This window comes from Haplochromis burtoni, unplaced genomic scaffold (genome assembly GCF_018398535.1).
Source record: "Haplochromis burtoni strain Fernald_Lab_line unplaced genomic scaffold, NCSU_Asbu1 Contig_170, whole genome shotgun sequence".
Taxonomy (NCBI): Eukaryota; Metazoa; Chordata; class Actinopteri; order Cichliformes; family Cichlidae; genus Haplochromis; species Haplochromis burtoni.
Window position 1 is genome coordinate 223,299 of NW_024582531.1, and position 14,933 is coordinate 238,231.

Genomic DNA, 14,933 nt, shown 5'->3' on the forward strand with positions numbered 1-14,933 from the left:
GTTGCAAAAACACTTAATTTGTTCCAATTTCTTTAGCTGATCATCTATAAAAATGTTTGACAGGCTTAGGATATTTATTTTACACCATTAAGATGATTCTCAAAGGGGTATTACCTGAAAACTAAACAGTAACTCAAAGTCATGTCCTTAAGAACTGGGAGACACTGACACAGGGCCTGAGAGAGCTATCTGGCCCTTCATTTTATCCATCTACTGTTGACTGAAGCCGTATCAATAAAGGTCTCACAGGAGAAGCAGCGTTCAAAGAGTGATTCTTAAGGAAAGGAAACACGGAACAAAGGTTGAATGACGGTTAATCAAACAATAACTTGTCTTAAAATCAGTTGCAACATGTTTTATGGAGTGATGAATCCAAATATGAAGTTTTTGGTTCAAATTGTAACCAGAATAGATGGAGATGGTCAGTGGAGACGTACAACAGTGAGTGTCTACAGCTCGAAAACATAGTGGAGGCTCTGGCATGGACTACATTATTGACAAATTTTCATCCACAATGCACAATGATTGCTTAATTTTCCACATGACAATGATCCCAAACAGAACAAAAAGGCAACCAACAAGACAGAGCTTTGAATGTCCTGTAAGAAATATGGAGTACTATTCCTGAAAACTACTTGAAGTACTGAAAAATAAAGGTGTGTGTGCTATGTGTGTAGATTGTTCCTGTATAAAATGTCTCAAATCTCTTGAATGGATTAAATAAATTCAACAATTTGATATTTTTTGTAACTTTATAAATAGAATGTCATTGCTTCAGCGTGTCAACATGAGGATTAGCTGTTTTGGTGTTTGTTACCCAATCTCTGTAAATTAAATTCTGCTGTGATTAAACTATAAAGCAATGTTTTGACATTGTGGCAGCAATTTTTGAAATACTTTTAGACAATAATAATTAACCATGAAAATCTATCTACAAATACGTACATCAAAAAGTCCAATGGGCTCTAATGACATACATGCATTATGTACGTGTTGCAATATGCTGATGTGATTAAATGCAATAAATCTAGACAGTAACAACACGAGGAGACCAAATACAACCAAAGAAGAGCAACTAAGATCAATTATTTCCCAGGTGACAGCTGTGGGAAAGATTGCCCAACATTCAGATTACTGCAAAGACATATTTTAGCCTCCCACTCAATGATTAACACCAACATTCAGCATGAAGCAATTCAAACAGTGTTTACTAACACATGTTCCCCAAGAAAAGATTTGGTAGAGTAGCTAATTATTGGACCATTATTGGACCAGCAGCTGGACTGTGGGAAGTAAGCAGATGTCTGTCTGGGTTAGAATCTGCAAACACCATACAGGAGATCAAGTGTGGCATTTTGGGGTTTATTGTCACTCTGTGAAAACAGGATTGAAATGCACCAGATCCTCAGTGGAGTGTGGGCAGAGGGTAAGTGGAGGGAGTGTATGAGGAAATTAGATGCGAAGGTGTACAAAGGTGCGTTTGCCCTCAGGGTCTACCTGCTGTTGTTTATCCTTTCATTTTTACTGATAGTTGAAATTCTATCTCATATTTGAGTCTCTAAGGCAAGAAAAGAAAAAGGAATCAGGAAAGAGTACAATAACAGGAGGACAGAGCTCTTAATTGTGCAAGGTCAGCCTACGTTGTTAACGGACTCAATGATATCACCGACTATACTTGGCAAAAAGCCCCAAGTCTCAGCTGCATGGAAGAAGCAGCAGATTGACTTTCACATCCAAACACACAGAGCTCATTGAACTTTACACCATCAGGCACCTGTTCAGACTAAAAGCTGTACAGAAACAGGAGGAGAAACTTGAGGAATTTAGGCTAACCTGTGTGAGAGTATGCGAGTTTGCTCAAGACAAAATTAGTTGATTTTGTTTTTCTATGTGTGGGAGACGGAATTCATGGCACGATAAGTGTTCCAACGGTGTACAAAGAGGTGTGAAGTTTAAGCAGACACAGGCTTTCCAAGGCTGCTGGGAACACAGCACAGTGCTGCCACCAATTATGAGGCACGTGTTTAAAATTAGGGTTGTCATTGCAACGTTCAAAGTTACTCCATCCTCCTGTCCTCCTCTGTCTCCCTGCTTAATCCGTGGGTCTTTGTATCATCAGTGAGGCTCTAAAGTCGGGGATTTACTTTGGATCAATGAAAATGCACCTATATACAAAGCCAGAGATACAAGAATGCCATCACGCCTCCCGTCAGTCAGATTACACAAACCGGCCTCCACGCTCAATGTCCCCAAAGCCCCACACGTATGCGTATGCATTCATCTAATGTCATACACGTGGTCAATACATTAGCCCTGTAAATAGACACAATAGCTATAGACTGAGTGCTTTTGAAAACTGAAACCTGGGAGAGGAGAAATTGAAGTATTAAGAGGTGACATGGACATAAAATTTATTTTAGCAGCTCACAGTGCGGAGTACACTGGTAGTATGCAGGGGTAGAGGTGCTCTTTGAATAAGTTAAGTGCCTCTACACACATCCAACTTCAAAAGAGTCCTTATTCACCTTCTACTCAAAAAGACTGCATGACATAGTGGGAAAGTATGTGTAATCTCTCCTAAGGTGACCACTGTTACCTCATCACTTAAAGCCTTAAACAACCATAAAACCCCAGAGAGGATGTGTTTTGTTCTTGTATGAGGTCCTACTGTCTCCAAACTTTGGTTAGTTATTATTTTTTAACAATAGTTTTAAATAAGGAAGTCATTTTTTTTGCTTTTAGTATAATCCTTGTTTTTGATGGAGGTGTAATGATGACGTCAACATCAACGTTATCAAACGTAGACACATAAAATGAGGTTTCTTGATTTCTTTTTTTAAAACAGAATGTTGTTTCTTCATTTTTTAACAATATTATTCAATTCATTCCAATTTTATTTATATTGTGCCAATTCACAACAACAGTTGCCTCAAGGTGCTTTTAGAGTATAGCTACTATAGTAAGGTCATAACTTTAGCATAAACTTTATTCTACATAACCACATGTAAACATACACACAATGAAGACCCTTTGATCTATAACTTGTTACCGACATATTCCTAACTACATTTGCTTATATACCAATATTTGCTAGCAATTTACGAGCAACAGATATGGTTGATACACTGGTCATTTGTCATTTCGTTACTGTCAGTATCACTGCTTTAAAAAAATGAAAACAAAACAGAAACACAAAACAGTGCTTCACTGAAACTGTGAACCAAGCTGAAACAGAAAACTAAGAGTTCAGTAAAGTTTTTCTAGTATTTCTGCAGAATGTGTCATCTCTCTTAACTCTTGGCACAATCAGTCAACGCATCATTAAAAGGCAGACCAAGCTTCCAGGTTGGATTTACTTGTCATGCCGTTTGTACCAGGTAACAAAAATCGGGAGTTTCCCTAGAAGAAGAAGAAATACTGAAGCATGCCAGCAGGTGTGACATCATTTAAGGTGGGTGACACTGACAACAGTAAGGATTTGCTTACCTCATTAATTGAAACTTTAAACATAACACAGCAAATTGTAATTTTTTTGCGTTAGATCTATTTTGATCTGGTATCATTCAGAGTATACAGTATTGGCTGGGCGTAATGAATGAAGTAACATAACGGGTGGGGTTCTATAAGGAGTAGTTCTGACTATGGCAGTCCAAACATTTCAAAAGCTTGACCAAAAAAGACAACACCCATCTATTGAAGATGAACAACCAGAAGATACTGCTTATTGTCCACGTGTTAGCTGTGTAATGGATTCAGTATGTGTCCAAGTCTTGGTCATGATGGCGACAAGTGCTGAAAAGTAAAAGGCTTGGAAGATTTTTTTGGCAAAAAATATTCAGTTATGTTTTTAAATAGTTTGAATTTGAATATACAAATATTTAACTTGAGCATCTTGACATTTTCACTAAATTCTCACAAGAATCCAATAGAAATTTGCAGCAACATTTACTTTGCATTTATGTTGGAGAATTCTCCTCACGTTGCCGTGCGTACTTTATCTGAAAGGTAAGAATGTCAAATCTTGTCATAAGAAATTGTTTTTCTCCAAGTGACAGTGGATATTTTCTAAGGCTTTGATGCAAGTGAGAAAGGCTACTTTAGTGTCCATTAAACCTTGATCACGTTTCTCAAAATAATGTCCTTTAATGACCTTGTAGTACCATATCACCCCATTAGAGCACTTCGCTCTCGCACTGCAGGCCTACTTGTTGTTCCTAGAGTATTTAAAAGTAGAATGGGAGGCAGAGCCTTCAGTTTTCAGGCCCCTCTTCTGTGGAACCAGCTTCCAGTTTGGATTCGGGAGACAGACACTATCTCTACTTTTAAGATTAGGCTTAAAACTTTCCTTTTTGCTAAAGCATATAGTTAGGGCTGGACCAGGTGACCCTGAATCCTCCCTTAGTTATGCTGCAATAGACGTAGGCTGCCGGGGGATTCCCATGATGCATTGAGTTTTTCCTTTCCAGTCACCTTTCTCACTCACTATGTGTTAACAGACCTCTCTGCATGAATCATATCTGTTATTAATCCTCTGTCTCTCTTCCACAGCATGTCTTTATCCTGTCTTCCTTCTCTCACCCCAACCGGTCGCAGCAGGTGGCCCCGCCCCTCCCTGAGCCTGGTTCTGCCGGAGGTTTCTTCCTGTTAAAAGGGAGTTTTTCCTTCCCACTGTCGCCAAAGTGCTTGCTCATAGGGGGTCATATGATGTTGGGTTTTTCTCTGTATGTATTATTGTAGGATCTACTGTACAATATAAAGCACCTTGAGGTGACTGCTGTTGTATTTGGTGCTATATAAATAAATTGAATTGAATTGAATATATCCCTTATGAGATAAGATATCTATTGATAAGAGGACAAAATTGTTTATGTTGTCCGTTTTTGAATTATCTTCAAGTTCCCTACAATAAATGTTATGAAGTAAAGAATACTAGGGATTCAAAACATTTTCTTCCATGATCCAAACTTAATTTCCTGATGGAGAAATCATGTCATTTAGAACTGCTGTCAAGGGGAAAGGCAAAGTCCTTCGAAGTAAACTAGACAGTTGACTAGTTATTCATTTCAGTGAGCCACTGGCTCGATGTTTCGGTTAGACTTTTGAATCATTTTACCACTTAGAGTAGACCAAGCAATTTGTCCCTTTCTAATCATGATGCCCTATCCGGTTGTTCAGTCTGACGTCACTAGCCGTGTCTGGGTCTAAACTCCGCTGCAGGTCCATATATCAAACGATCACTATGGCATTACTGAGAGTTGAAAAACTGTCTAAAGTCTTTCATCTTTAATAAAATGATCAGTGTTCTGCTCTACCAGGTGTAACAATTGAGTTTAACATCCAGGCATCCATGAAAACGTGAATTTATGACATTTAACGGAGTTAGAAGTTAGCAGGGAGTTAGCTCGCTAGCTTCTATCTAAATACAATATAGCATGTCCTGACTGCGGGGTTTTGGAAACAAATTAAAACGTACAGCTCTGCTATCACTTCCAGCATAAATGAAGACAGAAAACTAAACAGCAGTGACGTTTGTAGGGTTACTGAAGTTGGGCTAGCTGGTATATAATGATGTGCTACGTGACCGCTAGCGACACAGCTATGTTAGCATAATATAAACAAGCTAACTTTTTTTCCACTCGATAAAAGTTACGTGAGTGTTCTCGGTGGTCAGGAACAAATGTAATCGCATGGCAGGATGCTGTAAAAGGACCAAACTTCAGCCAGGAGAACAACTGAGATAATCCATCCACAATACGAGGTTAGTCATTCATATACTGCTGCATGGGCTGGGCTGTAGCTACATCCTAAGGTTTTAAAAACTGAGCTTAAATAAATGATTAGCGGTAATAAAAGCCGAGGGAGGTCAACAGGGATCACTGACTGTTTTAGGAGCTTTTTGAGATCAAATAGAAGAAAATACAAAACATTAAACATGTTAACAACACAAAAGCCATATTAAACGCAGACTACTTTAGACCCGGAAGTAGGATTCGTCGCGTCATCACTGAACAACCGGATTACACTACCTGGAATACTGTTGGCTGCAATAGACACACCCCACTGTGAAGCATATTTGGCCTAGAAAAGCCAGGGTAGGTGTATTTAGAGACATACTTTATGTGATATGCCATGCAAACTGCAGATACAACAAAGCAGGTTTGTTTAGACAGTCCCCCTCACCCAACCTGCTCGACTGTCACTCATAGATGCAAGGGTGACAGGAGTTTACTGGCAGCCATTTATAAATCCACTGCAATTTCAATAACGATTTGGGCTTTCAATTTTCAGTTGTGCCTACACCGTTTATCACTTTTACATCTTTGACTTCCAGGTAAATCGCAATCAATCAATTTAAACACCTTAAATGAGGTCACACGGCAGAAAAAGGTCCAAAAAGACATTCTTTCACTGGTATGTAAAGTCTATAAGTAGTTTCAGTGGCTGAGCAGAAACTGACTGGCAGCCTATTTAATCAACATCTGTGAAACTGTGACAAGCTGAACAGCATTCAGGAAAACAGGTGACAAGTTTTCTCACGGCATCAGTACACTAAGTAAACAGTTACCTCAGACATAAACTTCCTTGCAACACTGCCTGGCACCGTCCCCACTCCCTGCCTCCTCCCTTCCCAAAGTGCAGCTTTACCTACTTTGCTCTGTCCGTTCAACTTAGATGCTGTTTATGCTCGGTTTAAGAATCTTACAAATTCCATCAGTGGATACAGGATTAAGAATTAAGGTTTTTTCTTTTTTCAAAGCCGTTCCTCTTAATTAGCTAAACAAACACAGCCTTCTTTTTCACCTGCTGTCTCGAGTGCTGCGGTATGTGCATGAGCTAATGCTAATTATTCCCTAACGAACAGAACAAATAGGACTTCTGGTGCAAGCGGGCCGTTTTCTGTGAGAGAACTTTGTGTGCCTATACATAAAGTAACCACATAATCTCAACTACACTGGACACTCATTTATGAAATGCAAGTACCAGTAAACACTTTAAATTGGAAACGTTTTTTAGAATGGCCTCCATTAAGGACGAGTTTAAAAAAAAATAAAAAAAGCTAGATAAATGTGCTCGCATTTTATTGGAGCTGTGCGCGCGTGTGTTCTGAAGAAATCATAACTGTATCTAGTACAATTTTCATCTCTCCGTTTCAGCCACAGATTCCATCAGTCAAGTTTTGACATGAGCAGTGTTTCAGATGAGGAATGCATTGGGGCCTGCACAAATACAAAAGGGATGCACGCCATCAGGCCCACTATGCAGAGCTAATTAAAAGCAAGGGGATTTTTGCTTGAGTCACAGACTGACTGGGGTGGTGTACAAGTGGAGAGGAGGTATTCCTGATATCCTTTCCTTTAATTTGTCCGGGAATAATCTGTGACTGCCACTTACACCAAGGACCACAGAGGACAAATAATAGTCATTTTGTCTGTTAGCGTCAGATTCAACAAAGGTATCATTAAATTATGCTGATGTTTTGTGACAAGAACATGTAAAATGAAAATAAATGCCTTGGAGCGACCTGTTCAGCAGCACATCCCTAAGCGCTGAATACGTACGGCTACAAACAATGCATGTACAACTTGCACTGCTGTGAAGCAACTAACAACCTGCAGAAAAAGTTAACTGTTGCAACTTCTGCAGACACGAGTTACTCCACTATAACCGTCAGTCGAACTGAGCCAAGCTTGTGCTTACATTCCTAAATTGGATGAGATGCTATCAGGTGGATGAGGGGCTGATCCGAAGGAAGGAGATGTTTGAGATGTAAGCTACTACTATCTGACAAGCATGCATGCTTTCAAAGGATGCGGCAGTGCTCTGCTGAAGGACACCATTTCACTCGTATTTTACATATTGCAGGGCTTTCTGGTTGGGTGTAAAGCATAAACCAACAAATTCATATTTAAATTGCTTTTTTCATTTACCCGTGTGAGTTTTCTCTTTTCTTGTTCAAGCTGCATTTAGTAGGCTACCCAAAGGACATGCTTGAGTCAGACGTTCATCTATTCAAACACAGAGGAACAGGCGCTCCAGGGTAACAAGTCACTCAACCCTACTGACACCTCTGATCTGGGGAAAGTACCTGCATTTGTGCTTTCATTTGGTCTCATAGCATTTAACTTAAAATTAGCTGGATTAGAAATCTGCATAACATTGATTCTCACATAATGGGACTTCTCTCATATTCAGGCTAAGCCTCATCTCAGACATCTTTTATTGCGAAAATCAGAAAGAGTTTATTGAACAGAAGAAAGTTGCATTTAAATGATAACAAGCATAAGGAAACGGCTCAGACCTACCACTGATGACTTTCAGCACATGTAGGATTTAAGCTCACTGCTTCCTCGCCAACTTTCTTCCCTGAGAGGAAAGAGAAAAAGACAGATAAACGGATAACGATCCTCTGCTGAAACATAAATCTGACACACACTCTGCAACCTGGACATTCTTGTTCTACGGGACGAAAGAACAGAGACTGGATTAGTACAATCAAGGGGTGTGTTGACTAAGAAAGCACAACAGGACACACATAAATCAAGAAGCATCAATGGGCACTGGATTAAAGCAATAAAACAGAAGTTACATCAAATGCAATCCAGGAAGACAGCTCAGTTTTTAATCCTTCATCACTTAGTGGAATGCGTTTCATTTTGTCCGCTCTATTAATATCTAAAAGAATGTTAAACATGATTCTTTGCTACTTTAAAGTTTCAAGGCTTTGACACGTTCAAATGCTTTGAGACAGGTGCCTTAGCAGGAAGCACCTGGCTGGCTCTGCTTAGAGGTACAATGATGAGAAAGGATTACAGAGAAACAGGTCAGTCCAGTATGAAAACGAAAACAAACAAACAAAAAAAACTAAAAAACAAAACAGCCTCTGTTTGGAAAAATAAAACCCACTGTGGTCAAATGTAAACGATTAAGAATAAAGCAAATTAGGTCAAAGAACAAAGTGTTTGTTATCATTAAGTTAATATGAAAGTATCCTCTTTTTTGAGCGTTTTACCTATGTACACAGGACAAAGATGGCAACATAAAAGGACAATTTTCTGAAGTTAACTTCAGACACAAGTATTGTAAATGCTCCTAGGGTCACCTAATCTAGCTCATAGGAGACATTTTGTTGTTACATTTTTTTAATTTATAGATAAAAATATCCCCACTTAGTGGGGATAGGTTAATTGGTTAATCCAAATTGCCCATAGGTGTGAATGTGCGACTGAATGTGAGTGCGAATGGTTGTCTGTCTCTGTGTGTTGGCCCTGCGACAGACTGGCGACCTGTCCAGGGTGTACCCCGCCTCTCGCCCTATGACAGCTGGGATAGGCTCCAGCGCCCCCCGCGACCCTGAACAGGATAAGCGGACGCGAATGGATGGATGGATGGATGGATAGATAGATAAAAATACACAAATGTCAGTTTTCATCTGGAACAGTCCAATCGTCAATTGAAAAACTGTCTTTGTTTCATTTAAGTGTACAGTACCATTAGCTCCACTGAGCCTACACTCACCTGCCACCTCATGGGTTACACCTTGCTAGTATTGCTGCTTTGTGGCACAGATTCAACAAGATGCTAGAAACATTCCTCACAGGAATCCAGGAAATCCCACAGCCACTCTAATGGACTGAGCTCTGGTTACAGTGGAGGGTATTTTGAAGTCAGTGAACTCTGCCACATTAGAGAAACCACTAACATCACTGAGATGACACGTTATCCTGCTGAAAGCAGCCATCAGAAGATGCACTTTGGTCATGACGGGATGGACACGGCCAACAACAATACTCAGATAGGTTGTTGCATCACACCACCGCCAACTGCCTGAACCTTTGATACAAGGCAGGATGGATCCAAGATTTTAATGCTGCTGACACCAAATTCTGACACAGCCAATCATTTTGTCAATCTTCTACTGTGTAGTTCTGGTAAGCCTCTGTGAACTGTAGCCTGACCATTCTCTGTTTTCAGACCTAAAGATGGCTGTGTGGAACAATCCCAGTAGATCAGCAGTTTCTGAAATACTCCGACCAGCCTGTGCTACAACGACTACACCACATTCAAAATCACCTTCAGTACTCATTCTGATGCTGAGTTTAAACTTCAGCAGGTTGTCTTGATCATGTCTACATTACTAAATGCACTAAGTTACTGATTACCTGATTAGATATCCAGGTTAATGGGCATCTGTACAGATGTACCTAAAAGCAGCCATTGAGTTTGTTAGAATTAGAACCTAGACTTGTTGAAATTAAAAAGATGAGGTACTAGACACCAATGTTTGGGGGTTTACCTTGAACAGAAATTAGAGTAAATGACTAGAATATAACACTATACAAGGATCTTTGCACTGGTCATGGCAGAAGTTGTGACTCAGTGCTGTTTAAAGAACTGAATTTTTCTAGAAGTGTTGTGTCTTAAGCAATATGCTATTATACTGAAGATACATGAACGTGTTGCATCCAAGCTAGTATGACAAATAAATACCAATCCAGGGCTATGTTTGGTCCAAGCTTGCCAAGCACTCCTGCCAATTCCCTGACATTGCTTAAAACCACATTTGGATTTGGGTATTCCAGATGAGACACTGACTTTTGAGGGTTGGCCAGTGTAACAGTCGGATTTATTATAAGATAACATCTCATATCCAGCGTAGAATGCTAGTCAAACGAGGCATGAAACAAGTTTTAGTAAATTACCAGTCTCTGCGTAGGTCTTCTTCTCCTCCAGAGTCAAGCTGATGTCATGGACGTCACAGTAAGCTCGGGTTAGCCGCCAAAGAAATGTCGAATTTTGTCCAAACTAGAGAAGTACATGAAAGTACACAACTCCATCACACTGTTTTGTATTTATTATGGAGACAAACACGAATTAATGAAATGTATATGCACCTCTTCTCTTTGTTCCAAAAGGATATTAAGACTTTCCCGTTTGTCAGACTCACAGCCCTGATGCAAACGGTCAATCTGCTCAATGAGGAGAGACAACTTGTCCACAGGATGCTCTTGATCCCTCTCTTCTGCATCACTTAGCTCATCCTCCTCTGAGTCTGTCAGCGCGGTCATGTACCTGTAAGTACAAACAAATGGCAAAAGAATGAGGTGCAGCTTCATTTTGCTGTCAGCATGTGCAATTAAACGTTACTGATGTGGATTAGAAAGCTGTGCTGAACGCGTACATGCAGACCACACCGTCTCCATCCTGCTATCAGCAAAGTGCATACGCTAAACTCAAGAAGAATTAATAAACCGCCCTACATGTGAGGTGAACTCACCCCAGCTGAGGAGCTTTTCAGCTCAATCAAAATCCTGTCATCATGAGAATTTTTACAAGCCACTCTGTGCCACATGCTGATTATAAAGAAGCCCTATTCACTGCCTGTTTATGCACACAAAAAAAAGGCACCAGGTTTGTTTATATAAGTTGGTCTGTTAATTGTTTAAAAATACTAGCTCTTAAGGAATTCCTAAAGTCTAACTTTAGTTACCTGAAGGCTTTTTCACAAACACAAGGAGACTTGTTTAGCACTGTGAGGCACGCAATGCCTGTGTTAGAAGTTTTATGGTGCCCTTTCAATGGCTGCACACGCACACTGACTCCCTAAGCTAACACTTAAATAGCAATGGCAGAAAAAAAATACCCATATTAAAAAGGCAGGTGAAAATGAAAGACAGACAAAGGTAAAAAAATATGAAAGGCTTCTATTAAGTGTTGGCAGTGGCTGCATATGCGTCATTGGTGGTTAAGAGAATGTTTTGGGCTGTGAGCCATGGTTCTGAAGGGATGTGTCGGAGCGAGCCTCAGACATAAACCCTGTGGACCCAACAGGTGCCTTGTGCTGCAGGGCTGCTTGCCAGTTCCACCCCATAACACACACGCGCACACACACACACACACACACACACACACACACACAGCCCTGGGTGCAGTGACTACAGGAGTAATATGAGGGCATTTGAACTGCAGAGATTTTCCTTAGCCAAGAAAGCAACTGTTGACGATGAAGTGCCACTACAGTAAAAGTCAAGTGCACAAATCGACTTATACACTGAAATTATGGGAGTTTTTCCCACTTTTCAATCAATTTTACTTCAATGAAAATGCTTTTTAACCCCTATCAATATTTTTATACAAACAGTTAAGTGCATGATAGTTTACACTGTAGGAAAGGTGACCAGCTACCGAGAAATATTATATTCCCAGGGATCCCAGAGGCTATGTTGTTGGGGGGCTTTTTCCCCGTGGTAGGCTCTCCCATGGCAAATTGCTCCTGGGTGAGGGACCAGACAAAGAGTGATTCAAAAACCCCAATGAGTGAAAGATCTAGAGAATATCTCACCCTAGCCCGGAATAGGGTTACTGGGGCCCTGCCCTCGGGACAGGTGGGGAAGGTGCCCAAGGGCGAGTGCCTGGGGATGGGCCTTAGTCTAAGACACACCAGGCAGGCACATCCCAAATGAGGGACATGGGCCCACCCTGCAGTAGGCCCGCCACCCGCAGGAGGTGCTGTAGGAGTCTGGTGCAGTGTGTGCTGGGCGGGGGCCAGGGGTGCAAACCCTGGTGGACTGATCCCCAGCTCGAACCCGAGCAGGGTTCTGTTTCTGGACTTCTGTGCAAACCAAAGTTTGTCCACAACGAACACGATTTTGAAATAAGGACACCCAAGGCCACAGGTCGATGACAGATTTTGTAATCGTATCATCAGATCTAAGGCCGTATGTTCTGGACACTTGGGTGAAGACAGGTGCCTAAATGTATAGTGAGGGTTACCTTCAACTCTTACCACCATTGACAGCATTCCGAGGGAGAATGGGGACATTGAGTCCGAATAGACCATGTTTAATACCTTAATTGCTGAAGTTTCTCCACTGAGCTGCAGCCACAAGGTGGTTGGTGTCTGTCTTGGTGGTAACCTTTGAACCAGATGGTGGGCACTGAGCCAGTTAAACAACTCCTTGGAGGCATCCACTCCAGGGGATGAAGTTTACCCAGAGTTCTTGAAAGCTCTGGATGTTGTAGGGCTATCTTGGTTGGCAGGAATGAGAATCAGCATCTTCAAGTCGGAGGCCATGGTCCTCAGCTGGAAAAGGGTGGAGTGCCTACTCCAGGTCAGGGACAAGTTACTGCCCCAAGTGAAGGAGTTTTTCCAATTCAATTTTCTTTATATAGCGCCAAATCACAACAACAGTCGCCTCAAGGCGCTTTATATTGTAAGGTTTACCCTACAATAATACATACAGTAGAGTTTAAGTATCTTGGGGTCCCACCAAGAGGAAGCCACAGGGCAGACCCAGTACATGTTGGAGAAATTATATCTCCCAGCAGGCCTCTGGGAACACCTAGGTGTTATCCTGGACAAGCTGGAGGAAGTGGCCGTAGAGAGGGAGGTCTGGGCCCAGATAAGAGAAAGAAAGTGGATGGATGGACTATCGCTTTTACCACTGTTATAAATTTGAGAATTGGACTGCATAAAGATTAATCATATGCCATAATGTGTGGAATCTATGAGCAGGGTTTCTTTCCCGCGAGATGTCTTTAGGAGCGATCAAGGCTCAAGAGTTGGCAGTTCGTCTTGTAATCAGAAGGTTGCCGGTTCGAGCCCCGGCTCCGACAGCCTTGGTCGTTGGGTCCTTGGGCAAGACACTTCACCCATTGCCTACTGGTGGTGGTCAGAGGGCCCGATGGCGCCAGTATCCAGCCTCTGCCAGTGCGCCCCAGGGCAGCTGTGGCTACAATGCAGCTTGCCATCACCAGTGTGTGAATGTGTGTGTGAATGGGTGGATGACTGAATGTAGTGTAAAGCGCTTTGGGGTCCATAGGGACTAAGTAAAGTGCTATACAGGCCATTTACCATTTAACTTCAGATGCCCCCTCTGCCTTACTTTTTATCATTTGTGAGCGAAATGCATGCACTTGTAACGTGAGTTTTTGCAACAGTGAAAGACCTCTACATCAGAACAGTCTACGGGTGGAGGAGAAAATGAAAAAACACAACTATACAGCAATATCTGTACAGGGATACTAAATGTTGATATTTTATTAAATACATTTAAATAACAGTCATTCAGTCAAATAGTCACAGCCTGACTTGAACTGACTGAAATAAATCTCAGAGAGATTGTTGAAGGTTTACAAATAATTGCTATATAATTTATAAATGCAGACAGATTGCCAACATGTTGTCAGTCTAAATGAACACAACCTGAAGGGCGTCAACTCAGCTGGCTGCCAGCTGGATGCATCTGGATATAGTCCTATAAAAGAGGAAGGTTTAGTTTATTGCTAACTGTGCTGATATTTATTCCTGAGAAAAAAAGCATGTCTTATTTTTTGAAATAAGACATGATATTGAAATAAACTGATTGTTTTTAGAACGGAGCATATTTTTCCCCCATTTAGTGGATCTGGCTTTTCATGTGTTGCACATAACAAATATCCAAATATCTAAATAAATACATAATAATAAAAATAAAATCAGATATATGTATTAAAACTTGGGTCATTAGAAACATTAGTTAGCACAGTTTAAAACAAGGTTGCAAGAGTGTTTTCAGCAAGGGTAAATCTTATTGCTCCAAAGTCCAAATTTTTAACTACAGGATTGATTTTTATTTTTTTAGCATTAGTCAGGAGTTTAAATAACTGATTCATTGGCTTGTCACATTCAGCAGCTTAGCAGGAAACAGAGAATCTCTGTAACTGCAAAAGAAACCAGACTTTGCCTCATACATATTTTAATCTCCGTTTGTTTTTATACCATCATTTTGAGATTGTAGCAAGGCTTTGGCAGACTTGCTACAATCTCCCTCTGCACACTAAACCCCAAAGTAAACCCTAATACCTGCAGGCGAAGCTCAAATCATTTATTGGCCAATACATTTCAGCTTAAAAAAATTTGAATGTGGGTGCTTTTGTGTTCTTACTTTTTTTTT

At 40.8% G+C, this 14,933-nt stretch overlaps 1 protein-coding gene across 4 annotated transcripts in view; it reads right to left on the bottom strand.

Annotated features, from left to right (window-relative positions):
- Positions 1 to 8,303: 8,303 nt before the first annotated feature.
- LOC102294779 (regulator of microtubule dynamics protein 2) overlaps positions 8,304 to 14,933 on the bottom strand; it is a gene marked incomplete at its 3' end in the record, with an annotated part of 31,001 nt that continues 24,371 nt past the window's right edge. For all 4 annotated transcript variants that reach the window (XM_005933610.3, XM_005933611.3, XM_005933612.3 and 1 more), the window contains 3 exon segments: positions 8,304 to 8,364; positions 10,701 to 10,803; positions 10,893 to 11,070. In XM_005933610.3, coding sequence (XP_005933672.2) covers positions 8,304 to 8,364; positions 10,701 to 10,803; positions 10,893 to 11,070 — 342 coding nt within the window.